General features: G+C 39.8%; 1 protein-coding gene across 14 annotated transcripts in view; it reads left to right on the forward strand.

The window, feature by feature from the left end:
* SIN3A (SIN3 transcription regulator family member A) overlaps positions 1-17,535 on the forward strand; it is a 94,650-nt gene that overhangs the window by 17,810 nt on the left and 59,305 nt on the right. For 13 of the 14 annotated variants that reach the window (XR_004990926.2, XM_045586582.1, XM_045586615.1 and 10 more), the window contains exon 2: positions 16,183-16,409. The exons of the other annotated variant lie outside the window; for it this stretch is intronic. Coding sequence is in view for 12 of the 13 variants with exons in the window: in XM_045586582.1 (XP_045442538.1) it covers positions 16,215-16,409 (195 nt within the window). In the remaining variant the exon portion in view is untranslated. The remainder of the gene's footprint in view (positions 1-16,182; positions 16,410-17,535) is intronic. 14 annotated transcript variants of the gene reach the window in all.

Genomic DNA, 17,535 nt, shown 5'->3' on the forward strand with positions numbered 1-17,535 from the left:
GTTGTTCCACTCATTTGTTCATTCATTGGTTGATTCTTGTATGTGCCCTGACCTAGAATCAACTGGCAACCTTGGCGTAGTGGGACAACGCCATAACCAAATGAGCTACCTGGCCAGGGCTTACTAAGTTGTTTTTTTTTTTTTTTTTTTTCCCCCCCCCCCTCTTTTATAATATTATTTGTTTTTCTCTTTTGGCTACCACTAGCAAACTTTTTATTTTAAATATATTTTATTGATTTTTTACAGAGAGGAAGAGAGAGAGGGATAGAGTTAGAAACATCGATGAGAGAGAATCATCGATCAGTTGCCTCTTGCACACCCCCTACTGGGGATGTGCCCACAACCAAGGTACATGCCCTTGACTGGAATTGAACCTGGGACCTTTCAGTCCACAGGCTGAAGCTCTGTCCACTGAGCCAAATCAGGTTTTGGCGGCTTACTAAGTTTTAATGAAGTTTTTTTTTCACCCAAATGGTAAGTGAGAATGATGTGTTTTTTGTGGATTTTTTGGTATGCTGAGTTTTAACAGTGAGTCACCTGTCATAAAGGAAGCAGTGATATCTTTTACACAACCAAGATGAATGTCCTCAGCCACCTTGGTAAAAATTTTCACACCGAAGTATTACATAATTCCACCAAAGCTCACAAAAGGTATATGCCAATAAGTTCCCATTATATTAGATTGAGGTTTCTCAGCCTTGGCACTATTAATACTTCGGGCTGAATAATTCTTTGTAGGGAGCTGTCCTCTGAATTGTAGGATGTTGGCAGCATCCCTGGTTAAGGACCATCTCATTAGAAGGATATAAAACTGAGTTCAGGGCAGGCCTGGGTATTAGATCTTGTGGTGTTTTAAGAAGAATGGGTTACTTTTGTTGTAGCATGGGAAATGTAAATATATTGCCCTTTTTTTATTTATTCTGGAATACTTTTCATATTCTAGCAGAGTTAAATCCAGAAGTGAAGTTTTAGATAGGTTTTGAAGTAGACTTTGATGGGTTGATGTAATTACATTCACTTAATGCTTTGATAAAATTTCTTTAGCATTTGAAAAGAAACTTTTCTTCCTCCCCTCCCCCCCCTAAGCGTGTTTATTGAAGAAAACAGATCAGGACACATTTTATGCGATTTTATGTGATGCTGATCACCAATAAGAGAATAATTTCAGAGGAATTTTTTATTATATAAATAAAGGAACTCAAAAATACATCTAATTCATGTTAATTTCTGTACAAAATTAAGAGGCATTAAAGGATCAACTGTTGTCTCCATTTAAGCCAGTTTATGAAATTTAATCTAAATGAGAAGAGATTATTTTTTAAAATTTTTACATATTTATTGTTGAAAGTATTACATGTGTCCTCTTTGCTCCCCATTGAACCTCTCCATCCATCCCCCATCACCATGACCCCACCCCCGCTCTCACCAGCCCATTGTGTCCGTGGGTTATGCCTATATGGGTATAGGGTCTTTGGTTGATTACCTCCCACCCATCTTCACTTGGAGATCTGTGCTTCCTTGCCTCTGGATCCACTCCCTTCATCAGTTTATTTTGTTATTTAGATTCCACATATGAGTGAGATCATGTGATACTTGTTTTTCTCTGGCTGATTTGTTTCACTTAGCGTGATACTCTCCAGTTCTCTCCATGCTGTCTCAAAGATTAAGAGATTCTTCTTTACTACTTCATAGTATTACATGGTGTAAATGTCCCACAGCTTTTTATCCACTCATCTACTTATGAGCTCTTGGGCTGTTTTCAGATCTTAGCTGTTGTAAATTGTGTTGCTATGAACATAGTGGTACATACATTCTTTTTGATTGGTGTTTTGGGTTTCTTAGGATATAGTCCTAGAAGTGAGATCACTGGGTCAAATGGCAGTTCCATGTTTAATTTTTTTGAGGAAGCCATACTGTTTCACATAATGGCTGCATCAGTCTGCATTGTCACCAGTAGTGTACTTGCCAGCTTGTCTTTTGTTGATTTGTTGATGGTAGCCATTCTGACAAGTGTGAGGTGATACCTCATTGTCGTATTAATTTGCATCTCTCTGATGTTCAGTCACTTGGAGCATTTTTTTTTCTTCCATGTTTCTTGGCGAGAAAAAATAATATTCTTTAAAGTTGGATTTTTTCATTTGGATTTTAAGGATCATGGGAAAATGTCTGTTTCTAGGAGAGAAACACTTTATTGTGGTTAAAGACATTGTAGGTTGTAGAACTAGAAAATCAGTTTTTATTTTTCTTCTGAAAAATTTAGCTTTTACCTCTTCTAATATTTGACTGATATCTGTCACATTTGCTTCCAAGTTCAACCCCATTCCAGACGTCTCCTCTGCAGTGTTAAGAATTACCCTTCTCTGCATGCTTTACTTGGGCATTGTGATTCTTTTGCATGATGACTTTGAAACTGTTCCCACTTTATATTATCACACGTGGTAGGGTGATATATTATCACACTTGGCCAGGTGATATTTTTAGTGTTCTGCTGACATTGTTGTTCACATAAATCTTTTTCACTAGTGTCTATCCCTCAAAATCACTCAAAGGGTTTTTTTTTGTTTTTTTTAATTGTCTTCATAGATGAGCTCTGATAACTGTGTAAGCTCCTAATCTGAAACAGTTGGAGACCACAGTGGCACATGAAAATCATTTCAGCTGACATTCGAATACTTTACAATCTGGAATTACACTGTACCTCTCTGTAAACAGGATAGCAAACAGAATACTATAGTCTGTCCAATATTTTTACTCCAGATTGATTATGTATTTTAAGGAGAGTTTAGCCTCTTGCTCCTTTATTATTTAATTTTTAAATATTTAGTGTTGAAAGAATTACATGTGTCCTCTTTTTCTCCCCCCATCTTCCCCTGTCCCCGCCCCAGGCCTTCACCACCCTGTTATCTGTGTCCATGGGGTGTGTGTGTGTGTGTGTGTATGGCTAATATGCTAAGTGTCCAACCGTTCAACCGGTCACTATGACGCGCACTGACCACCAGGAGGCAGACGCTCAACGCAGGAGCTACTGTGATGCGTACTGGCCATTTACAGAGAAACGGCACCACAGACTTGGCGCCCACAAAGCAACACTCAGCTTTCCACAAGTGGGACACAGGCCCCAACACCCCTCAAATCGCAGCTGATGTTGTCAAGACCCCATGGTGCAAAATGTGGCCCACAGCCCAGCTCGGAAACAATGGCCGTGAGCTCCAGGTAATGGTATCACGTAGCAATGCCCGGCTTCCTCTTCCTAGTGTCTAGCCTCCTTGCAGTTTCTTCAGTCCAGGAACACAACTTGCTTTATATTATAGCCAGGTAGAAACATTTTACACTTTAACCAAATGTCTGTGAAGCATTTTCCCCATGCCTCATCTCATTTGATCCTAAGAAGTCCTGAAATAGGTAGATAGGAGACTCAGTGGAATCATATTTTCTTTTCATTAGCCTGAAAATGGAAATTTAGAAAGCTTAGAAATTGACCTGACTGAAAAGAAGTAAGAAACGATGGTTTCAGGTTTTCTCACTGCACAGAATATAGTCAAACACTGCTGCAGTCAAATATTTTATCCTTTGTTCTCCTTGCATGATCTACAAAAATAATCTGCTTCTTGTTGATATTTTCTCTTGTGTTGCTGACAATTAACCTGAAAGAGCAGTTGGGGTGCTTCACTGGGCTGGAAACAGTTTAGCTAAATCAGAAAGCAGGTCTAATTAAGCAAGCTTATTCTATATATATAAAAGGCTAAGTTCACACATATAAAGCTCTCACTGGCGCCATCGCATGCGTGTGTTTCTGTCATTGTCAATTGTGAATTTGGTTGACACTTCTATTACTCAGAAAGGGTGAATAGCAATATTAAAATATTTCTTCTATTTAATTTCCTTTCAACGTGCATGGATTTGTGCACTGGGCCACTAGTGTGTATGTGTGCGTAAATATATAAATACACACACACACACACACACACACACACGTGCTTTGGTTGATCATTTCCCACCCACCCACCCTACCCCACCTTCCCTCTGAGGTTCCACAGTCTGTTCTATGCTGTGCCTCTGGATCTGTTTTGTTCATCAGTTTATTTTGTTCATTAGTTTTTGCATATGAATGAAATCATGTGGTACTTGTCTTTCTCTGACTGGCTTATTTCACTTGGTATAATACTACCCATGCTGTTTCAAATGGTAAGAGATCCTTCTTTTTTACTGCTGCATAGTATTCCAAGGTATAATTGTACAACATCTTTTTTATCCACTCATCTGCTGGTGGCACTTGGCCCTGTCTCCAGATCTTAGCTATAGTAAATTATGCTGTTATGAACATATGTGTGCATACATTCTTTCTGATTGGTGTTTCGGATTTCTTAGGATATATTACTAGAAATCTTTCCCTATTTCAGCACACACATATATACGCATACAATGAAATGAAAGCAGTTTATAAGCTTTCTATTGATTTTGTTGTATTATCTCAGTATGCCCAAAGTGATTATTCTTTGGAAGATAGAAGGCAAAATGGTCTATAGATAACATAGCTTAGAGTAAGCAGTATTATTTTGACCACACAAATTTAAAAGACCCTTTTGAATAGCCTCTTCCTCCTTTAGCCAGCTCTGTGACCTTAATTTCTTTTAAGTGTCAGTTTTCCTCTAAGGTTCTGGGTATGCCTCATCCATCAGGACTTTTGAGGAGCAAATCAACTGATTTGAGTCATGTCAGCATTGTTGTGTTGGGGCAGTAAGTCTGTCCTGTTCAGTGCTAAAGCCCCGACACCAAGCACAGGGCCTGCATGTGTAGACACTGGAATTATACAGAGTGGGGCAAAAAATAGGTTTACAATTGTTTATATAGAAAATAATACAATAATTAATAAATAATAAAATAAGAATTAACTTCGAGTTTTGTGTATTCACAATGTAAACCTACTTCCCTGTATGAGAGATAGATGAATTAGCAAAGATCGTAAATAACTACCATATATGTCTATTGTTACTGTAATATTTTAATTTCATCCTCTATACCACATGCCCAAATTCATCTCTAACTTTCAAGATATAACTTAATATTCACCTTCTTTGTATAGTGTTTCCAAATGTACACATTGCCACTCCTTTCCAAATTTATAGTACTTATTTGTATCATGCATAAACTGATTTGTATTGTTAGCTTTCTTGCCATTATTTAAAGAAAAATTTCAAATACACAGCAAATTGATAGAATTTTATAGTAGACACCCGTATATGCTACCACCTAGATTTTACCATACCATTTTTACAGTATTTGCTTTATCATATATCCATCTATCCATCCCTCTATCTATTAATTTAAACTAACTTATTGATATCATTGAAAGTAAATTTCATGCATTATTGTATACTTCACCTGAGTATCTGAGCATGCATATCTTTATGTAGAGTTCATTATGTAGAGCCTTTTCCTTTTGATGCAATATTCACATACAATGAAATACACAGTTCTTAAAGAGTACATTGCGTTGTGTTCAGATCACAATGTATATATTCTGTAGTTTGTTCTTTTTTACTAATAGTATGTGTTAGAGTGCTTTCCTTGTAGACGAACCCAAATCTTTCTAATATTGTTTTCCTAATATGGGTGTATCAACTTTATTTAGCTACTAGAGGCCCAGGGTACTGGTAGAGTCCCTAGGGGCCTCCCTCCTGCCCCCTGGTTGAACTCTTGGACATTCCCTGTTGAGGGGACAATTTGCATACTATGCTTTTATTATATAGGAGGATTGATAGACATTTATGTTTTTTTATACTTTACTATAATAAATATACTTGGCATATGTGTAGGATAGAGACCTAGAAGTTGTATGGCTGGGCTAAAGGTTTGTACATTTTAAATTTAATTTATAAAATTTAATATATACCTGCAAGCCAACAATCAAATTGTACCAATTAAAACTTCAGCAAATACCTTCACACTCACCCACACTGAACATCATCATTCTCTTTAGCCAGTTCCTCTGGGGTATCATTTATATTTCTTTGATTACTAGTGAGGCTGTGTAGTGTATTTGCAACTAGTTTTTAAGCTTTTATAGGGCAAGGGCCAAGATCATCTACCACCTTCACATCTCCTCACTGAATATTTGCTAATTGAATGAATGAATGCTGCCAAAGCATTCCTGCTTATTGGGTTGAGGCTGAAGAAGGATGAATGAGCTAAGTGTGTGAGAGGTTAAAGAAAGCTAAAGTTGCCCTAACTGGTTTGGCTTAGTGGATAGAGCATTGGCCTGCAGACTGAAGGGCCCCAGGTTCAATTCTGATCAAGGGCATATAGCTTGGTTGTGGGCACATCCCCTGTAGGGAGTGTGCAGGAGGCAGTTGATCGATCTTTCTAACTCTCTATCCCTCTTCCTTCCTCTCTGTAAAAAAATCAATAAAATAAATTAAAAGAAAAAAAAAAGCTAAAGTTGCTTTGAGCATGTGTGCCTTAACTAAGTGAAAGGGGACTCTTCGTTTTATTTTTCTCTTATAGGTGGGTTAAGAATCCAGGCTCTGATGTAGATTTCATGGATTCCTATCTTAGCTTTGCCTGTTAGCTGTGCAACCTTGGGCAGTTCACTTAATCATTGTATTTCAGTTTCCTCATTTACAAACTAGAGAATAACAGAACCTTGGAATGGGATTAAACTAATATTTGGAAATTGTGTTGAATGGTGCTTGGCATTCTATATGCTAACTATTGTTGACTATTATGTTACAGTGTTTGAGTGTCTGATGTGTTAGTACTTTGGGGAATGCAGACAAATTTGAAAAGGATGGATGCTACCTTGAAGAAGCTTATAGACTTGAGGCTTATTTAGGTAATGGGAGTACACTTGACAGGACTGGACCATAGTGTGGGGACTAGAAAGAGATAATAAGTAAGTTAAATTACCCACCTGAATCCCTCTCTTCCCCAGCCAGTAAGGAAAAATTTTATAGACAAAAGTACAGAATTTGTATTGTTAAGTGATGCGAAGCCAGTGATGAGTTTGCAATTGGATTGGACTTGCATTTGGGGTTGACCAATTTATTGAAAGCAGCCTAGAGAGTGGACTAGACTGCAGAGAGGCTGGAAGGTGTTGGCAACAATTGAGGTAGAGGATGATGAGGACCTGAAATCAAGGAGTGGCTGTATTTTTTTTTAAATAAATCTTTATTGTTTATATTATTACAAATGTTACTCATTTTTTCCCCCCTCCATTGTTCCCCTCCACCAGGTTCCCACCTCACCCTCTGCCCTTTCCCGACCCCCCATTGTCCTCATCCATAGGTGCACAGTTTATGTTCAGGCTCTTACTGCACCCCCACTCCCCTTTTCTGGGAGAATCGTCAGTTCACTCCCCTTCCATACCTCTGATTCTATTATATTCACCAGTTAATATTGTTCATCAGATTTTTTTTTTTTAATTCCCTTGGTTTTTAGATTCACTTGTTGATAATTTCATATTGGTTGTTCATAATTTTTATCTTTATTTTCTTTTTCTTCCGAAAGAACTCCCTTCAGCAATTCATATAATTCTGGTTTGGTGGTGATGAACTCCTTTAGTTTTTTTTTTTTTAGTTTTTTTTTAGTGAAGCTCTTTATCTGGCCTTTGATTCTGAGTGATAGCTTTGCTGGGTAGAGTATTTTTGGCTGTAGGTTCTTGCTATTCATCACCTTGAATATATCTTGCCATTGTCATCTGGCCTGCATGGTTTCTGTTGAGAAATCAGCTGACAATCGTATGGGTGCTCTCTTGTAGGTAACTACCTGCTTTTCTCTTGCTGCTTTTAATATTCTCTCTTTGTCTTTTGCTCTTGGAATTTTAATTATGATGTGTCTTGGTGTGGTCCTCTTTGGATTCCTTTTGTTTGGAGTCCTGTGTGCTTTCTGGACTTGTGGGTCTAATTCTTTCACCAGGTGGGGGAAGTTTTCTGTCACTATTTCTTTCAGTATGTTTTTGATATCTTGCTCTCTCTCTTCTTCTGGGACCCCAATAATTCTGATGTTGGTTTGCTTGAAGTTGTCTCATAGGTTTCTTACATTATCTTCAACTTTCTGGATTCTCTTGTCTTCTTGCTTCTGCGGAGGAGTGTCTTCTTGCTCTTTATGTTCCAAATCTTTGACTTGATTCTTGTGATCTTCCATTCTGTTTTTAGGACTCTGTAAAATATTTTTTATTTCAGACAATGTATTCTTTTTTTTTTATTTTATTTATTTTTTTAATAAGTTTTTATTGTTCATATTATTACAAATGTTCCTTCTCTCCCCCCCCCCATTGCTCTCTTCCACCAGGTTCCCACCCCACCCTCTGCCCTTTCCCCTCTCCCCATTGTCCTCATCCATAGGTGCACAGTTTATGTTCAGTCTCTTCCCACGCCCCTCTCTCCCCTTTTCCCCAAGAATCATCAGTTCACTCCCCTTCCATACCTCTGATTCTATTATATTCAATAGTTAATATTGTTCATCAGATTTTTTTAATTTCCTTGGTTTTTAGATTCACTTGTTGATAGTTACGTATTTGTTGTTCATAATTTTTATCTTTGTTTACTTTCTCTTCTGAAAGAACCCCCTTCAGCAATTCATATAATTCTGGTTTGGCGGTGATGAACTCCTTTAGCTTTTTTTTATTAGTGAAGCTCTTTATCTGGCCTTCGATTCTGAGTGATAGCTTTGCTGGGTAGATTATTTTTGGCTGTAGGTTCTTGCTATTCATCACCTTGAATATTTCTTGCCATTCCCGTCTGGCCTGCATGGTTTCTGTTGAGAAGTCAGCTGACAATCGTATAGGTGCTCCTTTATAGGTAACTACCTTCTTTGCTCTTGCTTCTTTTAATATTCTCTCTTTGTCTTTTGCTCTTGGAATTTTAATAATGATGTGTCTTGGTGTGGTCCTCTTTGGATTCCTTTTGTTTGGGGTTCTATGCGCTTCCTGGACTTGTAAGTCTAATTCTTTCACCAGGTGGGGGAAGTTTTCTGTCACTATTTCTTTCAGTATGTTTTCGATATCTTGCTCTCTCTCATCTTCTGGGACCCCAATAATTCTGATGTTGGTTCGCTTGAAGTTGTCCCAGAGGTTTCTTACATTATCTTCAATTTTCTGGATTCTCTTGCCTTCTACAATAGCTTTTGTGGAGGAGTGTCTTCTTGCTCTTTATGTTCCAAATCTTTGACTTGATTCTTGTGATCTTCCCTTCTGTTTTTAGGACTCTGTAAAATATTTTTTATTCCAGACAATGTATTCTTTATTTCTTGTTGATCCCTTATCATTTCTCGATGACTCCTTATTAATTCTAGTTGATCTCTTTTCATATCCTCATAGGCCTTATCCATCTTTTCTAGGAAATTCTTGAAAAACCTTATAAGCGTAGATTTGAACTCTATATCCAGACGCTTTTTGTCCTCCATTTCTTTCGTTTGTGATCTATTTTGTTGTCGCGTTTCGCAGTTACAGATGGGACGGGGTTTCAGGGTGGAGCCTGCAGCTTTGGCTTCCGTCAGCCCCACCCTATGTGGGTCCGTCAGTGCTCGCTGCCGGCGCCTCTGAGAGAAAGGTGCCCTCGATTTTCGCCTGCTGCCAAACAGTCTATGCTCTCCCACAATGAGCCCGGTATTGGGGTTCAGTTCAGTTGGAAGTGGAGTTGGAGGTGGCGTTCAGAGCAGTCTGGAGCCCCAGTCTCCTTCCCGTCAGGGCAATCCCACGGCACAACGGTCGGTCCCTTCTCTGTGCGCAGTGTGCGCACCGCCGGGACCTCCTTTCGCCACTTTCCCGGGGTTCCGCCTTACAGCCCGGCTCCCTATGGCTGAGCCTGAGTCCCCGGGGTCTGGCTTAAAACTGGGGATCAGAGCAGTCGGGGGCCCAGCACAGTCGGAGTTTTATCTCCTTTCCGCTAGGGAACGCCCGCCAGGCACTCGGCCTCCCTCCTCTCCGGCTCCGTCCTCTCCGCGCGCCGCGTCTCTGTACCTTGGCTTTTCCAGCTCCTCCGCGCCTCCTTCTGGTTTTCTCCTTGCTTCTCGCTGTAGAATTTCCAGTCAGTCAACCTTCCTCTAGTTCTGGGCAATGTCCGTTTTATATTTTAGTTGTATTTTATTGAAATTGTTGTGTGTGGCTGCGGCTAGGTGTTCACCTGGGCGCAGCCATCTTGGATCTCCTCCAGACAATGTATTCTTTATTTCTTGTTGATTCCTTATTATTTATTGTTCATTTCTTTCATTTGTGATCTGTTTCCTTGTCTCGGCATTTTCTCAGCTTCCCTGAGTTGGTAGCCTTAAAAGTTAAAAGTCTCTTTGTTCATCTTGGATGGGATGGAGTTTCAGGGTGGAGCCTACAGCCTTGGCTTCCTGTCAGCCCCGCCCTATGAGGCTCCTGAGCCTCAGTGTTCCTCAGGGTCCTTCGGTACTCGCTGCAAGCACCTCTGAGAGAAAGGTGCCCTTGAGTTTTGCCCACTACCAAACAGTCTAGGCTCTCCCCCAGTGAGCCTGGAACTGGGGTTCAATTCAGTTGGAACTGGGGTTCAGAGCAGTCCGGAGCTTTTGTCTCCTTCGTGCTAGGGCAACCCAGCAGCACAGTCAACTGTCCCTTCTTTGCGCAATGTGCGTGCCTCCAGGACTTCCTTTCGCTGCTCCCCTGGGTTTCCGCCTTACAGCCCAGGCTCCCTCTGTATGAGCCTGGGTCCCCAGGGTCTGGCCTAGAACTGGGGTTCAGAGCATTCGGAACTGGGGCTCAGCACAGTCCGGAGCTTTTGTCTCCTTCCCGCTAGGGCAATCTAGGAGCAGAGTCAACAGTCCGTCCTCTGCGCATAATGTGCACGACTCTAGGACTTCCTTTCGCGGTTCTCCTGAGGTTCCGCCTACAGCCCAGGCTCCCTTCTTATGTCTGGGTCCCCAGGGTCTTGCCCAGCACTGGGGTTCAGTGCTGTCGGATCTGGGGTTCAGCACAGTCCGGAGCTTTTATCTCCTTCCCGCTTGGGAACACCAGCCAGGCACTCAGCTTCCCCCTCCTCCCCGGCTCTGTCCTTTCTGCATGCGCAACGTGTCTCCGTACCTTAGGCTTTTACAGCTCCTCTGATTTTCCTTCTGGTTTTCTTTTTCCTTCTCATTGTAGAATTTCCAGTCAGTCGACTTTCCTGTCATTCTGGGTAATGTCCATTTTGTATTTTAGTTGTATTTTATTGAAATTGTTGTGTGAGGCTGCAGTTAGGTGTTTACCTATGTCGCCATCTTGGATTCTCCAAGGAGTGGCTGTATTATTAAAAAAAAAAAAAAGGCAATTTATTTATTTATTTATTTATTTATTTATTTATTATGAGAACTGTTCAGGAAATAGAATTAAGAGTAGTGATTATTAAAGGAGTAAAGTATGGTTCAGAGTAAGTACAGATCCTGGCAGCCTCTTCATTGTCATGGAGATGGTCTGGATGGCAAAACACTTTAGAGGTAAATGAAATTAAAATACTTTATAAAAATCACAATTATTCTATAAAAGAAATGACTTATTTTAATAACAAAAGGATAGGGTATGATTTCAGAATAAAACATTGTATTTTATTGTGTGTTTTTTAGAGAGAGAGGAAGGGAGAGAGAAAGAGAAACATTTCCTGGTTGCCTCCCATACACTCCTAGACTTGGATCCAACCTGAAACCTGAGTATGTGTCCTGACCAGGAATCGAAACAGCAACCCTTGAGTGCATGGGATGACGCTTAGCCAACTGAGCCACTCTGGCCAGGGATCTATCCACTGAGCCAAACCGGTTTTGGCCTTTCTTTAATTATTATTAAAAATCTTTATTTTTCAGTATTATATATGTCTCCTTTATTTCCCCATTGACCTCTCTTAGCCCCCCCGCCTTCCCCTACCCCAGTCCATCACCACCCTGTTATCCTGTTACCTGTGTCCATGGTTATGCCTATATGCGTACCAGTTCTTTGATTGGTCTTTTCCCACCCAACCTCACCTTACCTCAGAGATTCCACAGTCTGTTCCATGCTTCTGTGTCTCAGGATCTGTTTTGCCATTCAGTTTATTTTGCTCATTAGATTCCACATTTGAATGAGATCATGTGATACTTGTCTTTCTCTGACTGGCTTATTTCACTTAGCATGATACTATCCAGATCCCTACACACTGTTTCAAGGATAAGAAATCCTTATTTATTTATTTATTTATTTATTTATTTATTTATTTTACTTCTGTATAGTATTCCATGGTATAAATGTACCACCGCTTTTTTATCCACTCATTTGCTGATGGACACTTGGGCTGTTTGCAGATCTTAGCTGTTGTAAATTGTGCTTCCGTGAACATAGGGGTGCATACATTCTTTCTCATTGGTGTTTTAGGTCTCTTAGGATATATTCCTAGAAGTAGGATTACTGGGACAAATGGTAGTTCCATATTTAATTTTTGAGGAAACTCCATACTGTTTCCCATAATGGCTACATCAGTGTACATTCCCACTAGCAGTATACTAGGGTAGAATCCAGGTCTTGACAGATACACTCTAGTCTTTTTTTCCATAGTCCTGTGCTATGCTCTTCTGATCTAAATTCGGCTTTCCATTTATGAAGAGTTGACTTGGCTTTTGGTTAAAAATATTAATTTCAGGTGAGTTTAAGCATCTAGGTTTCAAATCAACAGAACCCAAGACCAAACTATGGTCTAGTTAGCGGTCACCAACCCATGGTCCACAGACCATTGGTGGTCCGTGAGGTTAGAAAGGTTGGCGACGACTGGTTTAAGGAAACCTTTGTAGCAGCGGTCGCCAATTGGTGGTCTGCGGACCACTGGTGGTTTGTGAGGTCCAAAAGGTTGGTGACCACTGGTCTAGGTCAGCATTTTTCAACTGCTGTTCCGCGGCACACTAGTGTGCCGCGAGATGTTGCCTGGTGTGCCGTAGGTGCAGACAAGACAAGAATTTTATAATTTTTCACTATTTTGTTTACTTAATATTTCATAATAAAGTAATTATAAAATACTTTCTTTGTGTTTATTTGATTCCTATTCAAGAGAATTACTTTATATATAGTCAATATAGGCACAGAGTTAAATTTTTTAACATTTTCTAATGGTGGTGTGCCTCGTGATTTTTTTCATGAAACAAGTGTGCCTTTGCCCAAAAAAGGTTGAAAAACACTGTTCTAGGTCATCTATGTACATAGAAGTAACAGCCAAAAGGTCTTGAAGACTTTTTTCTCTGTCCATTTAGTAGACCTGCTTCCTCATTCCAAAATAGGTTGAGATTGAATGTTCATAGTCAATTGACTGGTGGCTCATAAGTATCAATAGCATGGGCAAGTCTATATTTCCAATCGCTTAAGACAGTTAAATTACTTTCCTTCAGCATGTCAGCATTGTTTTCAACTCTAAGTTAATTGAATTCAATTATCATACATAAGTTTTGAAGACTTAGTCCTTTGATCTAAAGTTAAGAGTCAACAGAAAGAGGTTATTTGTGGTTGGGATTTACCGAAAGATAATATTAAATGGCCAGCCTGCAGCCCTAGCAGTTTGGTTCAGTGGTTAGAGTGTTGCAAATGAGACAGTTGTGCTACTGTGTCAGGGCTAACTTAGGTTGTGAGGTGTCAGAAAAACCAGACCCTATTTTAAGGCTGAGGGTTAGAGTGACAAGCAGGTTGAAGATATTAGTGAGGACAGAGAAGATATAAAGTGACCCTGGGGAGGCTTTGTGAGGACTGCTGCACCCTCATGGCTTTCATGCTTCCAAAGAATGAAGAAAAGAGGGAAGGGTGACTTATAAAATTAGGTAGAGGCTTTTTTTTTTTTTCTTTTCTAATTACAAAAAGAGCCTTGCTTCAGATGGAGGTGGTGGTTTGTGAGCTCTACAATTACTGTGCTGTGTTTTTGTTTTGTTTTTTAATACATGTTACTCGTTTTTACAGAGAGGATGGGAGAGGGATAGAGAGTTAGAAACATTGAAAGAGAGAAACATGAGCTGCCTCCTGCACACCCTCTACTGAGGATAGAGCCCACAACCAAGGTACATGTCCTTGACTGGAATCGAACCCGGGACCCTTAAATCTGTGGGCCATCTCTCTATCCACTGAGCCAAACCAGTTAGGGCTGGAGCATTCTTTTTTTTTTCTTTTCTTTTTAAAAAAAATATATTTTATTGGTTTTTTACAGAGAGGAAGGGAGAGAGAGAGTTAGAAACATCAATGAGAGTCATTGGTCAGCTGCCTTTTGCACACCCCCCACGGGGGATGAGCCCGCAACCAATGTACATGCCCTTGACCGGAATCAAACCCAGGACCCTTCAGTCCGCAGACTGACACTCTACTACTGAGCCAATCCGGTTTCGGCCATTGGTTGATTCTTGTGTGTGCCCTGACCAGAGATTGAACCTGCAACCTTGGCATATTAGGGTATACTCTACCCAACTGAGTTACCCAGCCAGACTTGTAGTATTCTTATTGATATGCTTGTGTTAGTGATACTGTGTTAGAATAGTTCTGAAAAGACTCAACCAGATTCCTAGCCAGTGTTACTAAACTTTAGTGTCCTGCAAGAAAGTATCCTCCCACAGAGGGATTATTAAATTAAGCGAGAATGAATATTGATGAAAAAATAAAGAAAAAAAATAAGGGATTCTGGAACCTCCTTAGTGTTCAAGAATGTTAGAGTCAGCGTGGCCAGTGTGGGTCAGTGGTTGAGCATCAACCTATGAACTAGGACTGTGTTTCCCAAACTTTTGACATATGTGTACCCCTTCTATAATTTTCGTAACGCTGAGTACCCCTCGTCAAAAAAAAAAAAAAAAAAAAAATTAGGCGCAGCTAGGCACAGTGCAGTGCATATCCCCACCAACTCTTCCCATACCCCTGGAAGTACGCGTACCACACTTTGGGAAACACTGAACTAGGAGGTCACTAGTTTGATTCCCCGTCAGGACATATGCCTAGGTTTGGAGCTTGATTCCCAGTAGGGGGGCATGCAGGAGGCAGCCGATGGATGATTGCATCATTGATGTTTCTATCTTTCCCTCTTTGAAGTCAATAAAAATTTGTTTTAAAATATATATAGATTGATAGATTTAAAAAAGAATGTTAGGCCAAAACCGGTTTGGCTCAGTGGATAGAGTGTTAGCCTGCGGACTGAAAGGTCCCAGGTTCGATTTTGGTCAAGGGCATGTACCTTGGTTGCACGCACATCCTCAGTAGGGGGTGTGCAGGAGGCAGCTGATTGATTTTTCTTTCATTGATGTTTTTCACTCTATCTCTTCCTTCCTCTCTGTAAAATATTAATAAAAATATTTTAAAATAAATAAAAATAAAAAAGAATGTTAGAATCAGAAGAAACCTTGGGAATTACCTATTTCAACCTTCTTATTTGATAGCTGGAGAAACAAACTCACATGAAATGAGAAACTTGTTGAAACAACTTATATTGGCAAGTCTAGAACCATAAGTCCATGATTTCTGCCCCAGTACTCTTTTCATGATACCATTGATACTTTGAAAATTAGACCACAGTTATAGTGCTAGGTTTGAGAGGAGTTAGGAAGAACTACAAAAAACACTTCAGTGTTTTTGTTCTTTGTGAGTAAGTAGTTCACAATATTAGGAATGATTGCATTTAAAGAGAAAACTAGAGAATAGAGAAAAAGATATATTTGTGTTTTTATTTTGTGGAGGGTCTTTTTTGTTATTGTTGTTGTTAATCCTCACCTGAGGATATTTTTTTATTTGAATTTTAGGGGAAGTAGAAGAGAGAGGGACAGGGAATCAAACCCATGAAGAGAGAGAAATTATCGATGTGAGAGAAATACATCGATTGGTTGTCTCCTGCTGGCGAGGAACATGAAACCAATGTACATGCCCTAGACCGGAAACAAGCTCAGGAGGACCCTTTCGTCCACAGGCCAATGCTCTATCCACTGAGCCAAACTGATTCCGGCAATATTTGTGTTTTTAAGTTGGAGGTTATTTTTCAACTCTACAGTACCAAACTAATTTAAATTATTATATTTTGTCTTTCAGTTATGATAACCTGTTGATATGGATTATCTGTGCACAAGCATGTACTTACACTACCCAGTGATCGTCCCTAGGATGAAATAGATAATTGGTTCAAAGGGGGGAGCTTATATTAAATCTGGGTTCTGATCCTAAATTGTACACGTGGTGTGGAGCATGAATTGGTGTATATGTTGTACTTGTGGTTTCTGCAGGTTATTAGTGCATCCCTGAGCATGAATGCAGAATGAAGCGACGTTTGGATGATCAAGAATCATCGGTGTATGCAGCTCAGCAGCGGCGGATCCCTGGTAACACAGAGGCTTTTCCTCATCAGCACCGAGTGCTCGCCCCTGCCCCTGCCCCTCCTGTGTATGAAGCTGTGGCCGAGACCATGCAGTCAGCCACAGGCATTCAGTACTCCGTCACTCCCAGTTATCAGGTGAGCTGGTACTGCAAGGCGCTGCGCCAAGCCAGTATGATGGTTTCATCCAGCTATAAGTTTTTGTTTATTTTTAAAAAATACGTTTTTATTAATTTCAGAGAGAGTAAAGGTGAGAGAGAGAGAGATAGAAACATCAATGATCAGAGAGAATCATTGATCAGCTGCCTCCTGCATGCTCCTTATAGGGGAATAAGCCTACAATCTGCGCATGTGCCCTGACTGGGAATTTAACCGTGACTTCCTGGTTCATAGGTCAATGCTCAACTACTGAGCCATACTGGCAAGCCAGTTAGAAGTTTTAATTAAGCATTCAGTGAGATATAACGTATTTATGAGATATCTTAAATTATAAAATTAATGAAAAATAATGTACAGTTGTGTAGTCACCACGTAAGTTTATAAAGAAAAAGTTTGTTATGACCTTGATGTTCGTTGTTTTTTTTCCTGACCCCTTTTCCTTTTTCATCACTTCAGAGGTAGTCATTGATCTGAACATAGTTTGCATTTATCATTTCCTCAGCTTTATTTTTCTTTTAAGTCGTTTTGTTTATATCTCTAGACCAGTGGTTCTGATCTTTTTAATGCTGCAACCCTTTAATACAGTTCCTCATGTTGTGGTGACCCCCAACCATAAAATTATTTTCATTGCTACTTCATAACTGTAATTTTGCTACTGTTAATGAATCGTAATGTAAGTATGTGTTTTCCGATGATCTTGTGTGACCCTGCTAACAGTTCTCAACTGGGTCGCGACCCCTTGCACAGGTTGAGAACTGCTGCTGTATAGTCTAAGACCATCGGAAAACAGATATTTACATTATGATTCATTAACAGTAGCAAAATTACAGTTATGAAGTAGCAATGAAAATAATTTTATGGTTGGGGTCACCACAACATGAGGAACTGTATTAAAGGATCACAGCATTAGAAAGGTTGAAAACCACTGCTCTATACACTAAAATTGTTTGGTTTGGGTATTGTTTAACTTTGACATAAATGAAAACATGAGTATTTTCTTCTTTGGCTCTTTTTTTCACTCAGTGTGATTCCCAAGACAGCCATATTTTTATGAGTAACTAAGTAATTTTTCACTGTTATGAATTATATAAATATATCCAGTTTC

The sequence above is a fragment of the Pipistrellus kuhlii genome, unplaced genomic scaffold (genome assembly GCF_014108245.1).
Source record: "Pipistrellus kuhlii isolate mPipKuh1 unplaced genomic scaffold, mPipKuh1.p scaffold_m20_p_1, whole genome shotgun sequence".
Lineage (NCBI taxonomy): Eukaryota > Metazoa > Chordata > Mammalia > Chiroptera > Vespertilionidae > Pipistrellus > Pipistrellus kuhlii.